Source organism: Ursus americanus, chromosome 1, assembly GCF_024610735.1.
Source record: "Ursus americanus isolate L20-20 chromosome 1, mUrsAme1.1.p, whole genome shotgun sequence".
Classification (NCBI taxonomy): domain Eukaryota; kingdom Metazoa; phylum Chordata; class Mammalia; order Carnivora; family Ursidae; genus Ursus; species Ursus americanus.
In genome coordinates this window covers 104,451,008-104,472,470 of record NC_142127.1, presented here as the reverse complement: position 1 = coordinate 104,472,470, position 21,463 = coordinate 104,451,008, and the positions used below count along the sequence as shown (strand labels likewise).

The following is a 21,463-nucleotide window of genomic DNA, read 5'->3' as shown; positions in this document are numbered from 1 at the left end:
CAGGGCGGGGGCCACAGCTGCCTTCTGCCTACCGCAAACACTTGTATTACTTCCCAGAACGTGAGTGAGCGTGAGTGCATCACGCCTAAGGATGACTGAGTCTCCATGAAATTCGGCACAGAGACGTTTTCTTCCCAGCGGTTCCAGGGCTCCCCGCGGAGGGGCGTCTCCACGCCGGGCTACCGCAGAGCGGGAAGGACACCGCAGAAAGCAACCTGCCCGATCACAGACTGACGTCACGTGATACTGACCGTCGAATATCTTCCTATTCCCGCTGGACCGGTCGTCGGTGGAGCAACGAGCTCCGGGGCTCTCCTGTCCTAGTAGTGGGCCCTGGTCTATCTTTTGTTTCCTCATCCTCCATGAGTAAATGGTGGCGAGGAACTCTCCTCCCCGCATCAGGAAAACGCTGGTACAGGCCCAGGGATGGACGGCTCTGGCCCTGGCCTTGGAGTCAGGGACAACAGGGCACGGGCCGTGTGGCCGCCCCACTCAGCCACACAGGCTCAGCTTTATCTGCTTCCCCAGAAGCAGCCAGTATGTGCATTTGCAGAAAACGTCAAGGCTCGCGTCTGTGCCAGCGGGAGACCTCAGCTCGAGGGCCTCCTCTTTGATGCCCAGGAACACTCCTAAACTGCAGGCATCTGCCCATCTAACCTGGTGCTGTTTCACTAAGTTGAGGACCCCCGTCGAGCTTCTCTGTACCTGGGGAGTAGGGCAAGACAGCCACTTTGCCCACGTGGCTTTCTTAGTTGGGGTTTATCAAGGAGGGCGCCACTGGCCTTCGATGTGGCAATCCTTAGCCGTGTGGGGCGGGAATGCGTACCACACAGCCCCAGCTCCCGGCCACTGGACATTGGGCCAGCCTGCCCACTCCCAGGTGTCCCCCCGGCAACTGTGCTGCACGCCCTTCTCATTAAAAGAACGTGTGGTAGCCTCGTACAAAGCATCAGATGAAAAGAAACTGTCTGAGATGGCAAAGACCCTGGGACAAACAGGGAACAAGGACACGGAGAGGCTGGGGATGAGCTGGTGAGAAACAGGAGGGCGGCTCTGTACTCTCTCTGATCCCGAACAGTGGGAGAGCCAATGGGACAGTGGGAGCCGTGGCCCTTCCAGGCAATACTTGATTTTAAAAACCGTCTGGGTCCAGTAAGAGATGACATTACAAACAAGTTAAAAGCCGATCCTTCCAACTTTTAAGTCATTAAAAAAACCCCTACACATCCATGCACCTGGTTACGTTTCCCCCCACTGTACAAAGTGTCCCTCCTCCCAGTCAGCCCCAGGCCCTGTTAACTTCTTACATTAGCAATGCAATTCTGCTATCACGGAATAGTAGTATTCTAAATTTGGAAGCATTTTTCCCAGCTGTGTTTCTGCTCAGACCTGAAGGAAATCACAGAAAAGCCCTCCTACTTTATGCTGCGTTTGGAGACGGAGGGTTCCTTTTGCAGGACAGCCGAGTGACGAGCAGAAGGGCAGGAGGAGGAAGGAACAAAGCGGAAGGTAGCGGCGCGGGAGGCACACTCACCACTGGGCTGGCCCGCGCCGAGCTGGCTCTGGAGGAGGCTCGGGAGCTGGAGTTGAGGTGGCCGCCGTGCTCCGAGGGCTGCCCACACAGCCCGCCGCCGCCGGGACGCAGACAGAAACAAAGGGACAGGGTCAGCAGAGCTACTGCGAGCGCGGAGGCCCCGAGCGTGGAGGTCAGCCGCGTGCCATGCAGAAAGGACAGGGGTGAGCACCGAGAGCAGGCTCCCCTTGGAAAGGAGGGCTGTGTCGGTCACAGCGGCAAACGCATGCCCGCTAAGAACAGAAAACAATTAGTCACGATATTAAAAGAACACAGGATTCTTGGTTAGTGAGAAGAAAGTAACACAGAGCATCCGTCAACCCGGGCGTGGAGTCACGCCTGCTGTAGGCACGAAAGCCCCCTGGTCCACGTGGAAGCGACAGTTTCTGAGACCGGGGGCGCCGGGCAGGGTGCGTGGCTTTTCAGCCATGGGGAAGTTTGCCTCGTCTCTCTTTCCAAGGGAAAACAAAGGAAGATTTAGGGTTCTTAGAAAATCAGGCATGGCTTGTTTAAAGTGCCGGGTTACCTGGTCGGTTGCCTGAAGGAAGGTTTTTCCCTGTCTGTCTCCCCATCTGCCTGAACGTTCTCTCTTCCAGCAAAAGAAGACACCGCAACTCACTGATGTGGGAGCAACGCCCTCTTCACTGTGATTCGTAGTCACCCTTGTTTCACTCCTAGATAGATTTCCATGTGTTTTGTTTTTGCTTTAATTTTCCTTTCCTCTTGAGTGAGGTGGACGAGGAGGGGAGGCAGGATTCAAACCCAACGGAGGGCCACAGGCACCCAGTGGATTGTGGCGTGGCCTCAGGGGGGTCATCCCAGAGGCCTGCAGAGCCTAACAGCAGCCCCTCCATCTGGCCCCCCGCCTCCCACGCCACGCACCCTGCCAGGCAGGTACTGACCGTTCTCTCCGCTGCCTGCACCGCCCCACTGGGCCCTCAGGCATTCTCCCTACTGCAAATTACAGCAGGCACAGAACATCTTAAAGATCACCTTTAGTTTGCACATTTTTCCACCAGCACGTAATGCCCTGGGGGCAGGGTCTGTGTCTGGTCCCTGCTGAATCCGCAGGGACCAGATGAGGCCTGGCACACAGCGTGGGCTCAAGAAATACTTGTTGAATGAACAATTTCAGCTTGAGACTATAAATAGCCAGACCCACCCTACCTACTCATTATCCTCCTCATTCCTTTATCCAACTGAGATTTACTGTATAGTTACACTTACAAGCAGCACATTGTGTCCGATGCACAGATAAGACAGCTGTGCTCACACCACACGCCAGCGTCACTGCCACACTTGGCGCACATGAGAAATCTACCACGATTACTACTCCCACCTTCTGCTGTATTATGCAACATAAAAGGAAATACCTAAGGTCAGTACTTCAAGGCAGAAGAATTTTGCCTTTGGGTTCATGGACACAAGAGCAGGGAAACCTGTCCTATAGAAAATTCCTACTGTGTTCTCTGTCGTTCGCTTTCTGGTCCACTGTGCAGAGACAGGGCAGGTTGCTGTTAACAGGCATGACTGCTGGCCCAGGTTTCCCTAACTCCCTAGGCAAAAGCTGCTCTCAAATCAACTGACCTGATCATGCGGGAAAAGTAAGTTTAGGGTCTGTATCACCCTGACGCACGTGCCACCTTCGGAACAGCCTGTGTTTGGGACCTAGCGTGGCTGGTGTGGGGCTGCCGTAAATTACAAAGCTCCTGTCCAGGCTCCATCTCTTACTGGCCATGGGAAAAGTTACTTAGCCTGTCACCTGGGACACGAATTCGTAAGGATGCTGGACACAGAGGTGCTCGGGGTTGTGCAAGAGAACCCAGGGGGGCTCTTCCCTGCTTTTGCTTTCTGCCACAGCAACTCTCACGCTCCTGGACCTGATGGCACCGGTGGTGATGACCGCTCCCCAGCGTGTCAAAACAACGACGGGCACGTCACACACCACCAAGAGTCCTCCCGACACCATGCACACAGCTTAATAACAGTGAGGAAGATAGAAAACAGAAAGGCTTTCAAGCAAAATAGTGATACTTAAAAGAAAGCTAGTCATTTCATCTCTAATCGCTAAATTGTAATGAAGTCATTTAACCATGAACACATACTGTAGTCGAGGCTACCTTGTGGGGGAGGCTAACAGAGGCTGGATGCTCTGGAGATGGGGACGAATCTTCCAGAATGGGATCAGGACCATCCTGTGCAGGCTTGGGGTCGGCCTGGACTCAGGTCAAAGCAGACGGTTGTCCTCTCCAGCTCTGTCCTGGGCTGAAGGACAGGACAGGACCCCCGAGCCGCAGCCTCCTCACCACGGGCATGCGTATCAGCCAGCGGTCACAGCTGCAGGCTGGATGGAGCCTGAGGAAACATTCTCCCCAGCCACATTCCCGAATGGCATCCACTGGGAGGGCGATGTCGGGGCTCGGGGAGATGCCAAGGACGGAGCTCAGTGGACATCCCTCCCATCCAGGCTGCTAATTGGCTGCCAAAGATCTCTTCTGAGGGATTTTACCCCAGGGTTCCATTTGTCCAATTTAATTCTACAAATGCATGCTGAGCTCTTTCTGTGTGGGAGTGCAGTGTTAAGTGCAGAAAAAACTTATTTTTACTCTCTTTGACTTCTGCATGGCTCGATGCCAGGGGCACGAGGCCACGTTTTAGACATTTATGCTGTTGGGTCAAGAAGACGTTTGACTTCCTTAAGTCCCCGACCCCGAATGTCACACTCCCAGGTAGTTCCTACAGGAGGCAAAAAGCACGGGAGTAAGAGTGCTCAGAGATGCTCAGGGGCTCAGCTGCTCTTAGAGTCCACCTGCAGGGCCCAAGGGGAACTAAAGGAGAACACCCCCCACACACCCCCACACTCCCCCCCCCCCGCCCCGCTGCTGATCGGAAGCTCCACTTCAGTCATCAGAAAAGTACCCAGCACTTGGGGAAAGTTTCATTCTTCTGAAAAATTAGTATGTTCTTTACTGATAAAAGAAAATCATTGAGTTGCATTTTATCCGTCACATGCAGGCCAGAGCTATTTTCTCCAGTAGGCATGATTTGTGAGCTTAATTGCCTACAAAAATGTCTAAGAACTGAGAAAAAGATTTAAGATAGTGGGCTCCACCACATTTCAAACAGTATGCAATATAAAATTAATAAATGTTTAATTAGATGTCAACAGAAACTAATGCTATGTCCATTAATATTTATAAAAATTGCATTCTAAAGAAAACTGTAGGCATGACAGCTTTGTAAGAACTCCTGAATATTTATGAACGACAATAAGCCAGAAATTGGACTATTTAAGCAATTAAGTAGCCAATTAACATCTAAAGCAACATTATAAAAGCACTTTCAAGTAGGTCTTTGTAAGCTGTGACATTTCCTGTGGGACCCTGGTGGGGCGTCTGCACAGGACTTGCACAGGACCTGCCAAGGAGCAGCCCTGCCAAGGAGCAGCCCTGAGAAGGAGCAGCTCTGCTGAGGAGCAGCCCTGAGAAGGAGCAGCCCTGAGAAAGAGCAGCCCTGCGGAGGAGCAGCCCTGCCGAGGAGCAGCCCTGCTGAGGAGTAGCCCCTGCGGAGGAGCAGCCCTGCCGAGGAGTAGCCCCTGCGGAGGAGCAGCCCTGCCAAGGAGTAGCCCTGAGAAGGAGCAGCCCCTGCGGAGGAGCAGCCCTGCCAAGGAGTAGCCCTGAGAAGGAGCAGCCCCTGAGGAGGAGCAGCCCCTGCCGAGGAACAGCCCTGCGGAGGAGCAGCCCTGCGGAGGAGCCCCTGTGTGCAGAAGCATCCACACCGGCTGGACATCCAGCTTCACCTGACCCTCAGGACAGGTCAACCAGCCTCCTCACTTCCATGGAGTGACTCCATTTTTCTATTTTGCTTCCCTCTTTCATTCACTCATTTTTTCACTCAAGAAGCATTTCCTGTACAACTGACTACTACACCTTTATTGTGAGACCTGAGTCTTGTCATTTCGAATCCTTGGAGGAGGTGGAAAGACAGCAAAATAAAAGTGAATTATGTACGGGTAAGATCCCGAGTCTTTAAATTTGTTCCTCTTCCTCGATTTTCCAGAGGTGAAAACAATCTGTGGCCTGTGGAACGCCCTCTTCTTCCTGTTGTTACTCTCAGAGCACCTCACCCCCAGTTAGTACTGTTAGTGTGTTGCAGGGAAAGAGCCCAGGAACCTCAATTAAGGTCCGTCTTCTCCCTTGAACTCAATGTAAATTGAGGTGTGAAGACATTAACCCGCCAGCCAAAGGCTTCACGACTCACAGCATCCATGACCCTTACGACAACAGAAAACTGAGAGGAGAGTGTTCCCTCCCTAGAACCCTGGTTAGTTCTCTCCAGCGGCTGGACCTGTGCCCAGTGAGCCCCTCAGGAGCATGCAGCACACAGGAGGAAATTCGGGAACGAGAGAAAATGCCTTACAGCATAGGAACTGGAGGCACTGCCCCGCCGAGCCCCGCCGAGGAGGCTGCTGTCATCGAAAACAGACGCCTGTGACAAGAAACAGATGGGCAGGTCAGGGCGCCCTTCCCCTCCCCAGCACCAGAACACAGGAAAAGGTAAGCTAAGGAAGACTGACCACGAGGAGAACCGTCCTGAACAAATCATGATGGAAGACATGCAGGGAAGGCCCTCAACCACCTTCACAGGCAGAGCGGAGCGGAACAGGGCCATGCAAAAGTCTAAGGGAGACACCAGTTGCTGTCAACCAGCATGCAACATGCTCTCTGGTAGGTCCTTGAAACGTACGCTTCTGAAAAACCTCCCTTGCTAAGTAAGAACTTGTTAATCCAGATTTAAAGGGAGCAGATAATTCAAATATCCTGAATTTTGTCATGGCATCCTCATGCTTGATATTTAGAAAATGACACTAATAGAAAGCGACTCTGGAAGAAAACAGTATGTTCATTACAGTTCAATATTTTAAAATTAAAAAAATGCTAACTACAAAACAATATTTGATTAACTTAAAAATCCCATATAGTTAATCCCTGAGGGTAAACAGGAGTTTACAATATGGTGAATGGCCATCTCAAACTTTTCCCAGCTTAAAGGAACTTCAATTTTCCCTATTTCCCCTTGAGGACACAGCTGGTCTGTTTAGCCAGTTATATATTATTTCTTAACTGTGAAATCTGATGGAAATTCAGAAACTTTTTAGCAATACAGTATAACTACTTTGTTTAGTATAAACTTCCTGCAAGGCATAAGTACCTTGTATTTTAAACTGGAAATTTCTAAAGTCATACAGCACAATACGTTAACATCTGTTAAGGTTACCAAAGCAATAAAACGCCATTTTCCTTCTGCCAGAGATTAAGTAAAAGATGTCGCTGCTCCATTCCTAGCTAACAGTCCTATGCGAGCACATGTCCTCCTGGAGCCTGAAGGGGTATGACAGCTGTTGTCAGCTGCAGGGAGAGAGAAAACCCAGATCTGGCCGAAAGGGACGGACAGACACCATGACGTGGGTGAGCGCCACGTGAAGGGGTAATTCGCAAGTAGCTGGGCTGCAGACATGTGCATCCGGGCTTCCAGAGCAGGTGTGAGATGGAGCGGAGTGCGCACGTGCAGCGGGGCTGGGTGGGGGGCAGGCCAGGGGACTGTGCAGAGGTGATGGGGATGGGGGATGGGGGATGAGGGCGGGGGGATTGGGAGGGGTGTGGGCAATGGGGGGATGGAGGCAGTGGCCGGTCAGGGGACAGGGGTGGGGGGAGATGGGGGAGGGCGATGGGGATGAAGGCAGAGGGATGGGGCTGGGGGAGGGGTTGGGGCAGGTCAAGGGACTGTGGCTGGGGTGATAGGAGCAGGGGGTGAGGGATGGGGATGGGGCGGGGCAGGTCAGCAGATGGGGGAAGGGGGGAGGAGGGAGGGGGCAAGGTGGGGCAGGGGGGTAGGCAGCACGCACCAGGTAACTCCCAGCAGGCCGGGCAGCACCGTACAGATAGGAGGGCTACAGGACGAGAGCAAATGGCAGGTTTTAAAAGCCTTGAGAAAACAGCGACAAATACTAGTGACAAGACAATCACGATGGTTTCAGTGATCACGACGGACAAACTACTGCACAACGGTTAGAAGTAAAAAGAAGTCAATGTAGGGTCTGTGTTTTCAGTACATCGACAGATGCAAATCCAACTTGAAAACTGTCACAGTCCCCAGGATCTCTAAAGTAGGACTATTTTCTAGTCACTTCTTTTCAGGCATTCCTGGAGGAAAGGGTCAGGGAGTGAGACAATGGTGACAGGGTGAAAATACCACGGGCAGCCACCAAACCCACACCTCACAATCCCAGGTTAATAGAGCACTCAGGGGTGTTAATACGTAAATTTCCACACGAGAGGAGCGTGGCAGAAATGGTGCTTTTATTTCCAACAAATGATCCCGGTCACGGGTGTGAGGATCTGCAAGGAGCTGTCAGACCGTGCCAGCTGGCCTGGGCTGGCAGCTCCCTGGACAGGGGATCCACACCCGCACCCCGGACCAGGCGGAGTCGTGCCCGGGCCGGCAGGTGCCAGAGCGAAGGGCAGCTCCCGGGGCAGCGGGGCCCCGGGTCCAGAACAGGATCATGACTCATGGATAGGCAGAGGCCACGTAAGCCCGCAGCACGGGGCCACCAAGCCAGTCAGGAATGTGCACGACCGGGGTGAATCACTCAGCAAGGCAGGGAGATGGCAGTTCAACCTCCACAGTCATCGGTCCGGGGCTCTGACACCGAGATCCTCGGGTGCGAACAGCACTGTCCTATAGCTGAAAAGGCCGGGCCCCTTGAGGCCTGACCCGCACACCGGCCTTGTAAAAACAGGAAACACAGGGGAGACTGAGCCAAAGAAATATCCCCGTTCTCCCACTTCTCAAAGATGGAGGAGGCAGATTAAGCCCAAAAGCCTTCCAAATTGCTTCCTGGACACATTTCCAAGAGAAAAATATTTTTAAAGAAACAAATGAAACCCCAAATGGGGAACAATTGCTGGAAAAGGAGGAGAGACCCAGGAGACCGATTCTTTTAACCTGAGCTTTTGGAAATATACGGTTAATAGAACCTCCTTTTTCCTCAGTTCCTTTTTCTCTATTAAGGTCCCAGGTTACCCTGATAATGTTCTAAAACATTGAGAAAAGTCCTAGCAAGTTAGACCAGTCGAATAAACGCCTGCTGAACTCTGCTGTCTGGACTTCAGGTAGAAGAGGTTGAAGTGTCCTCGCACGTGTGATCAGAAAGTGAAGGGATGTACGCAGGAGGAAAGAGGGAGGAAGGGGCCGACGTGGAGGAGAACAGACCCGGTTTCCACTCTGGGCAGACAGGGCTTTGGGAGCAAGGCCAGCACCAGGAAGCCCGAGGTCGGAGCGGGAGAGTCCCTGTAATCAGAGAAAATGGGGGGGGGGGGGCGGAGAAGGGCTCACAGCTTCATTTCACCTCAAAGGTCCAACGGTGGTGTAAATTCACACAAAACTGCCTTTTTTTTTTTTTTAAACAACAAAATCAGTACAGGACATGCAGTTAATGGAGGAGGGAGAAAGCAGGATGGTCAGAAGGAAATAAAGACAGTCTAGCTAATCGACAAACTGTGATGTGCGACCAAATCAGGAGTTCTGAGTCGATGCAGACACAAACATAGATTTCATTACTTTTAACCGACAGTGAGACCATCGGGGTTTTAAAGGTCTTTGTAACCGGAGCTCTAAGTTGTACAGTTTGGTGGGAAAAAATCAAAACTAAGAATCGGCAGAGATAGCAACCTTTACTTTGCATAGTAAAATATTTCACTGGACATCACCTCTGGTGTGGCTTCCTTAGGGGCTGACGTAACGTGTACGTGTGTTCAGGATTCACAGAGGACGGGGTAGATTCAGCGGTATAATTCTGAGACCACCAGTCTCTACAACATTTCTGGGGAATACTACTGTCTCCATGGTTTCCCCAAATGAAACGTTCTATCCAAATTAAAGGCTCCTCCAAGAGGAAGCCATAGCTTCAAACTGCTCTGTTGGCAATGTTCTACCATGCGCAAGCATGGGGCAGTCCTTGAAGATGAACTGGCTCCCTTCCAGTAACCTGATGGCCCCTGAAGATATCCCAGACCTTCAAGGTCCCAAACTTGTGCCTGTCATTCCTCTGGCATAAGCTACACCCACGTGACCTGATGGGCCGACAGGTGGAACTCGGGGGGGTGAGGGGGGAACAGGGAGAAACTTTCTAATGTTTCTTACAAATACTGAAACTGGTTCCAGTTGGGAGAACATTCTGTGTAGAAGCCATTTTGTCAGCCCCTCTGCGGGACATGGAAAGCACCACGACCCGGGCAGGGGAGAAAGCGCCCACAGCTGCGGCCGCCATGGCCAGGGTATGGGTCTGACAAATCCAAAAAGACTGGAGAAATATTTAGAAGGGTCTTCAGTGCTCCACATGACATTAATACCTTTCTATGTTTATATTTAAATAAAATCAAACAAGCCCATGTGTTGTGCAGGAATAGATATGATACCTACAGAGCACGACAATTACCAGAACATTCCGTGGGTTGGTGAGTAAGACCTCAGGAAGAACAAGGGTGGGGACATGTGGCCTCAGGAAAGTTCTGCTGTTCAATGTTTGGAACAGATCAGCTCTAATTTTGACTTTCATGCTCTGAATGTGGGTTGTTTCTCTTAAAGGAATTTAAGTGAGTCAGAGACATGCTGAATTTTGGTGAATAATTCGTATCTGCATATTAGATACCTATCAGCATCTTCTACTTTAGAGCAAGTATCTCGGCTCGGAAAGTGAGGAGGAAGTAAAGTTTTCTGAATGACAAAGTGCTCTTTGCAGTAGCAAAATCTCCCACCGAAATACACACAACACACAAAAAGTTCAAGATGGTGAAACCCACCAGTACGTTGGTGCTTACAGCTGATCTTACATTCAGTCAGAATTCACCTACTGGGGGAAGGAGGGATGGAGTATTTACTCACACTTGAGGCTGGGAAACAGCAGTGGGAGTTTGGAAAGTGGACAAGCACGCTGATGGGGGGATGGAGCTGCCAGCCGTATCTGGAACCCCTGCAGCAGGGGTGAACGGGGGAGGGATGAGGCATGACAGGGGAGGAGGGAGGACCAGGAGTTACACTTCTACCTGCTTAGTTTCTATTTACTTATTTTTTCCCTGTGTCTTCTTCATGATTCAGTTCCCACCCTTTGTTAGGACACTTCCTTCTCCCCATCGTCCTATCACCGCTGCACTAGTCTGTCTGCTGGGTGGGTCTGCCTTCTGTTCTGGAAGCGTGTGCTTCCAGAGTACCTCCTGCTCACCTGTTTATCCCTGTGATCCTCCCGCCTGAACTAGCTCCCTCGTGTTTCCTAAGTGAGTGTGAACCTCCTCTAAACAGACGAGCCTCACCCATTATAAAGGCTCTTAAACGACTTCGAAATATCTGTGCCTGTCGAGACTGATGCGTGTCCCTGAAGTACGGGAAGCAGCCCTATTGTGTAGACATTTGGACTTGGATTTGGTTTGATTTCCATTCCTAGTCCATCCCTGAGAAACTGCCACAAAGTTTTCTTGTACCCCACAAAGGAATTGTTTTCAGGAACTCGTAAGGAAAGAATTATAAGGTTTTCTTACTTTTTTCCCTTTTGATTACTTCTGACTACAAAATATCCACATGAATCCTTCCTTTCCTTGTGTCCCGCTGAATGCAAATACGATTCAAGTGCAGGGTGGTGGGGGGGGAGGGGGTAAGCCTGAATTACATGTCTCATGTTAGTTACTGCCCCGAAACAGTCTTTAACATCCATCCAAAGCTGAGCTCACACACAAGACGGCATGCCACAAAACCTGCAGTTTCTGAAGAGAGGGTGTGAAAGATCTAAATGAGAGCCCACCAGCGTCTCCTCTCTGGAAGATGACAGAGCAGAGAGTCTGCCCTCACCGCCGTAGCTGGAGTTCTGGGAACCAAAGAACACGTGGGACGTGGTGAGCACCGGCTGCCCCGGTCAATAGGCACATAGAAAATGACACAACCAAACCGGCACTAGGGCTCCAGGAACCCCAGCGTAGCGTAAGAACCAAGACGCTCTGCTACGGCACAAAGGCTCACCAGCTACAGGTTCTGGGCTCTAGCTTACATTCCAGTGTCTGTGTCTCGGCGATGTCCTACGGTTTGACTCTTCCTGGTTCTCACAACTTTTCATCTCTAGTATTATTTGTAATTACTCACTGAACTTCACAACGAGGCGGCTATCACCCCCCAATGCAGACTTCCCCTAGCGCATACTGTCCTAGGGAACTAGGATTACGTCTGTGGCAAGATTCTCAATCTTTCCTCAGCCCAGCACACGTGAGGGCTGCAGCACACCCAAAGCTGGGGGGGCAGGGGGGCTGCAGGTGGACAGCGTCGCCCCCAGAACGCGGTGGCCCGCAGCCGTCTTCACAGTGACCTGGTGCCTGCTTTACCAAGATCGGAGTCTGCGTGGGGAGGCAGTGCGCGTGCCTGTCATGAATGAAGGCATCGCGCTGCCCCTGAAACGGTTGGGTAGATCTCCTATGGAGACTTCAAGTGCCGGCACAGAGGAAAGAGGGCTTTCCAAACCCTTCCCCTCACTCTGGTTATTTCATTCCTCCCCACAGACGTGTGCGGCTGACATCTATGGAACTTCTCACTCTCTTCCCATCTTTCCCCAAACTCATCGTCCCGCCACTCTGGGATTTTCCGCCACAACTCACGGCGTTGCCTGTAGGCTATCTGGTTCTTCAATCGGTATATTTCCTGATTTTTTATTTAATCAATTTTATTTGCAATTTTACTTTGTGGTGAACATTTTATAATCACGTTCTTTTGCATTTGACGTCTAAAGGCATTACTTAGATCTTAAACCAAATCATAAGGCACACTTCTGCTGTGTTAACATAAAAACCAAAGATGAAGCTACATGGACGTATGTATGACAGAGCTTGGCGCTCTCTCTACTGTCCCTGGCGTGCTGCCAGCCACACGTCTGGGATATTCTAGAAAAGAATGTTACCGCTGGGTAGAAAGTGGATTACAGAACTTCTATAGTAACTTCCAGTTCTAAACGAGAGTTCTTTATGATCGATCCTGGTGAAAAGTTGCTAATTAGTCAACACAGCCCCGACAAGCAGTCTGGGCCAGCAGAGAGTTCTGCCGCGCCTGTCCTATGGAGCCGGCACGGAACCATCCGGAGGAAGGCTGAGCAGGAAACAAAACTGTCCACGCCCCATGACGACAGAATGGCATGTTGCTTGCTTCTGTCCCTGGACTACTGCGTTTCTTAAAAACATAATCCAAAGGCTGTCTGTGTAAAAACATAAATAGGAAGACGCAGCCTTTAAACCGGAATGAGAAAAGTTTCGATGAAATGGACATGTATGCCACCCTTAATAGGACGAGACACTAAAAACCTCATCAGCCAGTTTCAGAAAGCTAAGATGGGACTGGGTTACCCCTCTGAAACCTGAAAATATAATTCAAGTGTATATAGGGTATATCTAAATAAGATTAAGGTAAATGAAAATTTACTATATCCACAACTAGTAAAATTTACTATAAGAAAAAAAATAAAGCAAATGTAGAATAGGAAGGTTTTAGTTAATTTCCTGCACACCAGATCTGTAGTCATGACCTCCCTGCTGAACTCAAAGCCCTCCCACTTCTCTCGGACTCTCCTGCCCTTAATCCCTTTCTCCTTCCTCCCCGCACAGAGCACTACCCTGCTCCCCGCTGCCTCCCGTGCCTGTACTCAGGGACACAGGGTCTCTAATATACATCTTTAAAATGGCAAATGGGGGGCGCCTGGGTGGCTCAGACCGTTAAGTGCCTGCCTTCAACTCAGGTCCTGCTCAGCAGAAAGCCTGCTTCTCCGTCTCCCTCTGCTGCTCCCCCTGCTTGTGCTCTCTCTCTGTCAAATAAATAAATAAATAAATAAATAAATAAAGTCTTAAAAAAAATAAAATGACAAATGAGAGATGGGCACAGAGGGTGAGAATGTTGAATGTAAGTATATTTGAAAGCTGAATATACTTAATATAGACATTAGGCACATACACCTAGGGCAACAAAATAATGAAAGAGCTAGTATTTAATTCAACATATTTTTAAACTTAAGAGATTCTTTTTAATATCGATCTCTTATAGTAACACTAAGAATGTTAGAAGGCTAACATTCTAAGAATGTTTATCAGTTGAAAAAATCAGTTTTCATTCTTTCATGGGCTGGGACTGGGGAAGGGGGAGAGACCCGCTGTAGCACAGAAAAAAAAGGCAAAGAAGCTAAATTTAGCAATATATATTTTTTTCAGCTTTGCAGCAATCTGTTTCCATCTTGTGTCATGCAAATTTACTATACTGACCCTGCCAGATCTTCTATTCAGGGACTGCGATCCATATATCTCTCCATCATAACCATTTGTCTGTTTCAATGAAGAAAAGAAGAAAACGGACATCAGTATACAAATGAAGACGCAGCACACGTCTGCAAGGAAGAGTTAGCTGGGTATAAACTGGGCTTTGTTAGTGGACCAGAGGCGCGACCAGCCCGGGATAACACACGTCTCAGCATGCCCCGAGATGCCTCCATGCTTCCGATCTGCTCTACCGCGACTTGGGAGAAATCGGACGGTCAGGCTCATCCGATCAGCCCAGGTCGTGTTACTTGTGGCTACAGGTCACTCTAGGACTTCTGTGGGGTGCAGCGTATGGGCACGGCGCAGCTGCTTTCGTCAGCACTTTCCCTGTTTACAGGTTCATGGCCACGGAAGTCCTAGCTTTGCAGCAGCTGGAATGCCACGCAAGTGGGGTCATGACCCGGCCTGCGTCAGTCAGGTTTCGGTTCTTGGTTCACAGGTAAGTCCTTGAAAACTATGGCCCATTGTGAAGTTGTATCCAGAGGATTTGGAAATAGCTTCTGTTCAATCTATAATTCAGTGCAGAAGCTCATCGTGGAAAACACGTTTATGGTGGGTGCGTATCCTCTGCGGGAGCTCCTCATTCATCCAGTCTTCCTACTTTGCTTTTCAAAATGAAGTCTGAGGATACAGTTCATGAGCTCCTAACGTGTCCTCCAGAAAAGAGAAAGATTAAGTGTGTGCCCACCTCCCTTCTCTTCCTACCTCTGCACTCACATGCCCCCAGCCAAAGCCCAGCCCTTCTAGAATTGGTCTCATTCATCTATAAGGACATTTCTGCCGATTGAAGACAAGAGCTGCCAAGTGTCAGAGACACAACCAGCTCTCGAGACAGAAAACGGAAAGCAGTCCACACAACTGGTAAAACTGGAAGGAGATGCCAGGGGGTAAAGGACAGGAGTACAAATTCCAATCAGTGCTCTATCACGTGACATGATTACACAGGCTTGTTTAATCCGTTGGCACCTCCAGCCACTTCCTCAGCTGTGCAAATGTGCATAGAAATAGGCACTTGACAAGGCCGCGGAGGGTTAAACCTGATTAGCCAGGAACAGCGCCCCCTGAACGTGTGCTGAGCGGACGGTGGAGTGAGCGGCCGTGGAAGGTCCCCAGCGCCCATGGGAACAGGAGCGTGTCCTCGTTTACAGGGTCGGGCGACGGGAGACTAGTTAGCATGTGTGTTGCAACTATGACACGAGTGGAGGATAAGTAAATGAACTTCCAGACAGATCATAAATCCAGATTCACGAAATCTTGACTATCCAACTACAAGTTTACTTACAACTCAAAAACAAGTCAAGCTGAAGTTTCTAAATGAAGCAGAAGAGTATGTAGAAATTCTTCAACTTTAAATGTGAAAACTCCACGAGTAATGTTAAAACATCTCTGAAATAAATTTGATAGTAAAAAACCCTCAGAGACAGGCAGGGGTTTTACTCAATCTACTTTCCTTTTCTCTCTCTCAACCGACCAGACTATCTGAGATGGGAGTGTGTGTTGAGGACTTGTGTATTTCAGACCATAGTCTTACTCTCTTGGTAGCTGTTTAGAAACTCATTCCTGGAAAAAAATTAGTATAATGATAAAGGCTAACATCAATCAATTTTAGATGACTTTGACTTTACTAATTAGTGAGGAAGTAAAATATATTCCACATATAAGCCCTCTGGCTTTCCACTGTTGCTTTGGGGACTACGTGCTGCTCTAGAAAAACTTTCTTTTGGTCATCTCAAATTTCTATGCCGCCTGTAGCACAGAGCAGAGCACGGTGAAGGACGGGAGAGCAAGTGCGCCCCTCATCTGTCACCGTTTCTCTTCCAGCCTTCCGTGGCCGTGCAGGAAGACTTTCCCTTCACAGGCTCTGTGGACATCCACGCTCTTCTGTTGTAAAGGAATTCTGTTACAGAGAATATATTCCTAGCATGCATTCTCCAATGTATAGGTTCTCGTTGACATCCCTATGGTGAAAAGGACTTTGACCTCTTAAAGAACACCACCAACATTTTCCTCTTGGATGATTTTTATGTGTTGGATCTGGGTGGGTGGAGCTGTTTCTACCTCGCATAACAGGATAAGGAGAGTTGAAAATTAATGCATTAGAATAAAAAGTCCATAGATGGTGTATGAACTCCATCTGAAGTCAGGTCTCGGATGGTCAATTTCCTTTGCTTAGAGATTGTTTTTTCAACACCCCTTACTGTGCAGACCACCTGCTCACGGTCACCTCGTGTGCTTCTCAGGACCACGGGCCCCTGACCTGGGCAGTCAGAAGACCTAAAGCTGGGGCTGGGGAATGCGCATTTTCATAAGCTTCCTAGGTGAATCTTACACACAGTAACACGGAGGAGCGCTGCTCTCAGAACAGAATACAGAAGACAGTCACAGATTAGTGTTCTCTAAAAGAGTGTAAGATACAAGAATGAACACCGTATCAGAGCCAGTGATTCCAGCGGTATCTTGTGATTAGTCAGAAGGCTCCCAACTACTGTGCCGTTGCTATCAGACCACGAGCGCACTTCACGTTGACCGTGCAAGCAAACGTCAACCGCTATTTTGTTTGGTTAATGATGTTAGATCATTTTTATACTGTCAAAAGATCACATCCAAGGGCAGGAGAGATGGGAAGCAAAATAAGAACGGCCAAATCAAAACTCTGAAGTGCGGTATTTCATGCACTCAACTCAGTCTGAAAACAGAATGAAAACTGAAAATAAAAGCAAAATCCAGAATGTGTTTCTGACTATTGCTAACACGTGTACTCATTCATTCCACCAGGGACTGGCCCTTAAATAGAGTTTACTTTGTTTTTTGTTTTTTTGTTTTTAAGTTTTTATTTATTTATTTGACAGAGAGAGCTTTGAGATTAAAATAAGATGGTTAAAAATCTGGAAAGGAGCTGTGCGTACATTTACTTAGAGAACGGAAGAGCTGCTAGAATTACAGAGTCACTGTGAAGCGCCCTGGGAGCTTCCGTGAAGAGCACGTCCTGAATCTAGTTACGTGACTCTGTGCTTCACGTTCTCCACGGCGGATCTACCGCTCGCCTGTGGCTGAGGCCAAGAACGGGCTGGAATGCCTGGCTCCCCCTTGGCCGCTGGCTCCCATCCGTCAAGCGGTGAGCTGCAGCCCTTCCAGGAGGCTGGGGGGCAAGCACGGCACTATTCGTTACCGTCTTCAAGGTAAAAACTACATTTTAAAAACAGTAAGTTGTTAAATAATTTTGAAGGGTGGTGGAATGAATGAAGCACAAGATGCTTTCAGGAGAAGAGAAGAAACGAAGCAGTGCACGATCTGCCAGAACCACTTCGGTGCAGAAGCGCGTTCTTGCTCATTTCTGCGAGATGAAGTTTCTCTCTCTTTTGGTGTCACTTAAACGTACAGGTTTTCAGATGTACATGTTTTTCTGTGCAAAGGGTGCAGACAGACAGACGTAAGAAGGGAAATTCCAAATTTAAATCTGAAGATTTCATTTTTGGTACCAGAATCGCGGTCTTTCTAAAACAGCACTTTTTGGCAAAGGGGCCAGAATGCACATTTAGGGTGCAGATTAAAAAATAATGGATTTTTCGTTAGAGAAAATGACTAACTTTAATCTTTGAAAGGAAATGTAGAAGTTTTGGGAATTCTTGATTTGAGTTGAGTTCCTTGAAAGCAAGACACTCTGGTCCCGTCTTGGTATCCACAGCTGTTAGCACAGTGCGTGGCAAACAGCTGGTGCTCAAAGACCGAGCGGTGCGTGAGTGTGGTCAAGCACAGGGCCTGACCCTGAGCATCAGAGACACAGCCGGGGCTCTGCAAGAAGAGCGCTCACTCTGGTAGGTGCACCTGCCCTCCGGCCTGCGGCACCCCTCCCCCAAGGGGGCCTGGTGGACAGCATGTGTGTCTTTCTGGACAAAGATATACTTGGCTTTTTGTACAAACACGCCCACGAGATTAGTGGAAACATCACAGGTTATTCCCCATCACACAGCACTATTAGGATCATGCCTCAACATCTATCCGACCGTCTCACCCAGGCGTAAGGACCCCCATACTCCAAGTCAGGCTGCGACTGTCCGCATGAGGGTGGAAGAGGAAAAGAACAGAAAACAGAGTTGCCAAAATCAATTAGAACGCTAACCCAAACATCAGAAAACATAAAGCAAAAGCCAGGTAATCTTGAAATCTTGACAAAATTACATTTTTATATGACTTTCAGGATCTCATGTACAAAAGGAATCGCCTTAGAATGACAGTCATCATAAAACCCAGTGACATTAAATAAAACTTGTATGGCAAACGTTGCTATAATTCATGAAGTCTGAAGCAGTTTGAGCAATCTTACTTCCTCCTCTACAAGATACATTCTATTCATATTAGGCGAAAGGTGAATACATGCATCATTATCAATTTTTAAATAAGAAAAAGTAAAATCTCATGATATCCGAAATCTAGGTTTACTGAGAAGAATGCCCATGCAAACACTAGGAAAGGAAAATTTGCCCCCATTTTTAAGGGTTTACCATCACTGCCAGTTGAACGAAGAAGGCCTGTATTTTGAGAATGTCAAGAAATAAAAGATATGATCTTTGAACTTTGCAAACTAAAGATTTCAGAATATTAAGATACATCAAAGCAGCACACACTGACCTGGCACAGGGGGGTGAGAGAAGGTTCTTCTCGGCAGGGCAGCTGGTCCACCAACCAATGGAGGCCAGAGAGCCTCCGGCCCCAGAGAGCTTGGGGACTGATACTGTCACCTCCTCACTGCTCTGGGCTTGTCCTGAACCTGTCAGAGTTATGAGGTCTGACTCTTACCTCCAGGATCTAAGTTCTCAAGGTCTGTGGCTTTTTTTTTTTTTTTAATATTATTTCTTTAGACCACGTTTATCATGGGAAAGAATAGTGTAGGAAACCACCTGGCTAAACACAAGAATTCTGTCCACTGTTGATTTTCCACTTTCTGCCCCTCTCTTATTTAATGTCCAGATTGTGGGCCTCTTCTATAAAATTTTATACCTTAAAACAAATATGCTTGAAATCTTGGCAGAGAATGGTGTCTAGCAAAGAAATTTAACTCATGTCTGGTTAAAATCATTGAAAATGAAATGAATGCTATAAACAATGATTTTAATAGTTTTAAACTCTTTGGGATCAGGAATCTTTCTGAGAATCTTAGGAAACAGACAAATTCTTTTCCCAGAAAAATCCAAGTACACACAAACTCTTGAATACAATTTCAGGAGGCTCACAGATCTGAAAATGATACCGTGATAGGTCTGGATTCTGTGTACAATTTCTCTGCTGTCCTCTCTTGAGCCTGCATTAATCAGGTTTTGTTCTCACCACTTCCACCAAAAGTTTCCTTGTCAAGGTCACTGACGTCCTCCATGACGCTAAGGCCAGTGGTCAGCCCTTGGTCCAATGCTCCCTTGACCCCCACCCCTCCTCCTGGAAACAGTATCTTCTTCTCTTGGTTTCAAGGACCTAGCCTTCTTCTGGGCCTGCCCAACAGCTGTCATTTCCGTGTCTCTGACACAGATTCTGCAAACTGAGGTTTGCATTTATAATGTTTTGGTTAGATAAATGTTACTTCCTCTAGCTTGACTTGTCAGAGACAAGATCTTTGAGGAAGTTATAACGGTATGGCTAAGGGGAAAGTTTCAGAGGGCAAGGAAGCTCTTCAACTGACTTCACAGCTGAACCGTTACTTTCTGGAAAAATCACTATGGATCTGCTTTGGCACTACTGCTAGGACAAGGACAATGATTGCTGTCAGAATGACAGAACAACGTATCACCTTTACAGTTACTGTTGTGAACGGCCAGGTGAAATGCACATTCACAGTGCATAGAAGAAATCGAGGTTTAATTGTCTCATTTAATTGTCACAGTGATCAAAAACAAGCCTTCTGCTCTATACGGTTCTTGAGCACAACGGAGTGGCCGCGTTGAGACCTACTTCTACCAGCAGTGACAGCAACTGTAACCCGGTGGTAAGTAAAACTGACATGCTCAGAGTAACTCGCTGACTTAAAGCACTAAGCAAAACACAGTTTCTCTCCTTCACTTCCCAAGGCATGCAATGTTTTCAAGCCTCATTATGAAGATTTTTGGAATGTTTAAGGAAAAATATGTATTTGTCTTTATCGACCATCAAGCTGTGAGTGATGAAGAGATTTCATCACAGCTGACCAAAGGTAAGACTCTCGAGGGTGAGGAGACCTGGGTCTCCTGGATCCAACCTGCTCCAATTTTCCACCAGGCAGCGTAGGGCAGCTTTCAAGGAGCTACGCAAAAACAGCGCTGAATAACAGTCACTTTACCTGGAATGCAAATTTGACTGGGAGCACGTAGGCAAACGGGCCCCTTCATCACAGCAGCATTGCCAAGACCACTTAGTCAAGGCGTGGCAGTGCTGTGATGTGGGGGAATATAAAAACAGTATGATTTCCACTCTTGGGAGGAAGACACAACACAGGTGCCCATGCTTATCAATAATCTCTCTGCAACACAAGGAGACGCCCCCCCCCACCCCCATGGATTAGATTTCAAAAGAGCAGCTTCTCGGTTAGACTGTGGGGTAATGAACAGGAAGTCTGAATGCAGGGATACAGCAGCAAAGACGGCCAACCGTAAACTGTACCATGCAAACCCAATCATTGTGGTTACTGACCCTCAGACTTCCACGACTACCCACTGACATGCGCTCATCTTCCTCAGAAGCCTAGTAAAAGAAAGGATGAGAACAAACATGAAGCGTAACATAAAGAAACCCACATCCAGCTTTCAGAGAGATGTGCCGACCGGACACCACAGCAGTGGGGCAGGTCAGGCGCCTCTGGAAACCTCGGTGGACCCGAGCCTCCGTCTCCCCGATGTGGGCCGTGTGTGCACCTCTGTTTACAGAGGGCTGTTTCTGGATGATACCGCTTTCAGTTAATTTCACTGAAGTGGTGTTATTTACTTTGCTGATAAACTACAGACACACAGCCTCCATGCGTATCCCTCTGCTAATTATTCGTGGGTACTGGATAGCAAAAGAGCATTAAACTGTCATGAATATATTAGTACTCAGAAATTTCCCATTCTCCCCTCACAAAGTTAGGTCAAAATGCTAAAAGCAGGGTCCACAATCTTTGTTTAGGTAATGATAGTAGCAGGTAGTTTCTTTCATAAGCATCACTAAGATAGATCTGATTCATGTATTTCAGCCGCCACAACTACAAATCAGACTTCAGTCAAAGTGAACACGGTACTAACCGATGTGTTTCTTCTGGATCGACGTGAATAGCGCTCACTGTCTTCCTACCAAAGCAATGGAAGAAACAGTATTAAAGGTCAGATACAGACACAACAGAAACCTTTAGTCTGGTTGTGATACAACACAGTATTTGTTACAAATGTCAAACAAATATTTTCTTTGATGCCATTAAAAGTCTCCAACTAAACCACCAAGGAAGAATGTTTTCTTTGGGGGGGGTTGTAAGCACATGAGTAATTGGCATATTTCATTTTGG

At 48.3% G+C, this 21,463-nt stretch overlaps 1 protein-coding gene across 23 annotated transcripts in view; it reads right to left on the bottom strand.

Moving 5' to 3' along the window:
* The window catches only part of LRRFIP1 (LRR binding FLII interacting protein 1), a 139,012-nt gene that overhangs the window by 31,386 nt on the left and 86,163 nt on the right, over window positions 1-21,463 (bottom strand). For 10 of the 23 annotated variants that reach the window (XM_087864777.1, XM_087864709.1, XM_087864755.1 and 7 more), the window contains 9 exons: window positions 21,207-21,251; window positions 20,620-20,670; window positions 17,978-18,016; window positions 13,912-13,971; window positions 11,427-11,489; window positions 8,846-8,923; window positions 7,479-7,523; window positions 5,993-6,061; window positions 1,535-1,612 (listed from right to left, as the gene is read on the bottom strand). The exons of 4 other annotated variants lie outside the window; for them this stretch is intronic. In XM_087864777.1, the coding sequence (XP_087720903.1) occupies window positions 1,535-1,612; window positions 5,993-6,061; window positions 7,479-7,523; window positions 8,846-8,923; window positions 11,427-11,489; window positions 13,912-13,971; window positions 17,978-18,016; window positions 20,620-20,670; window positions 21,207-21,251 (528 nt within the window). The remainder of the gene's footprint in view (window positions 1-1,534; window positions 1,613-5,992; window positions 6,062-7,478; window positions 7,524-8,845; window positions 8,924-11,426; window positions 11,490-13,911; window positions 13,972-17,977; window positions 18,017-20,619; window positions 20,671-21,206; window positions 21,252-21,463) is intronic. 9 more of the 23 variants (XM_087864716.1, XM_087864733.1, XM_045794019.2 and 6 more) reach the window with 7 other exon arrangements.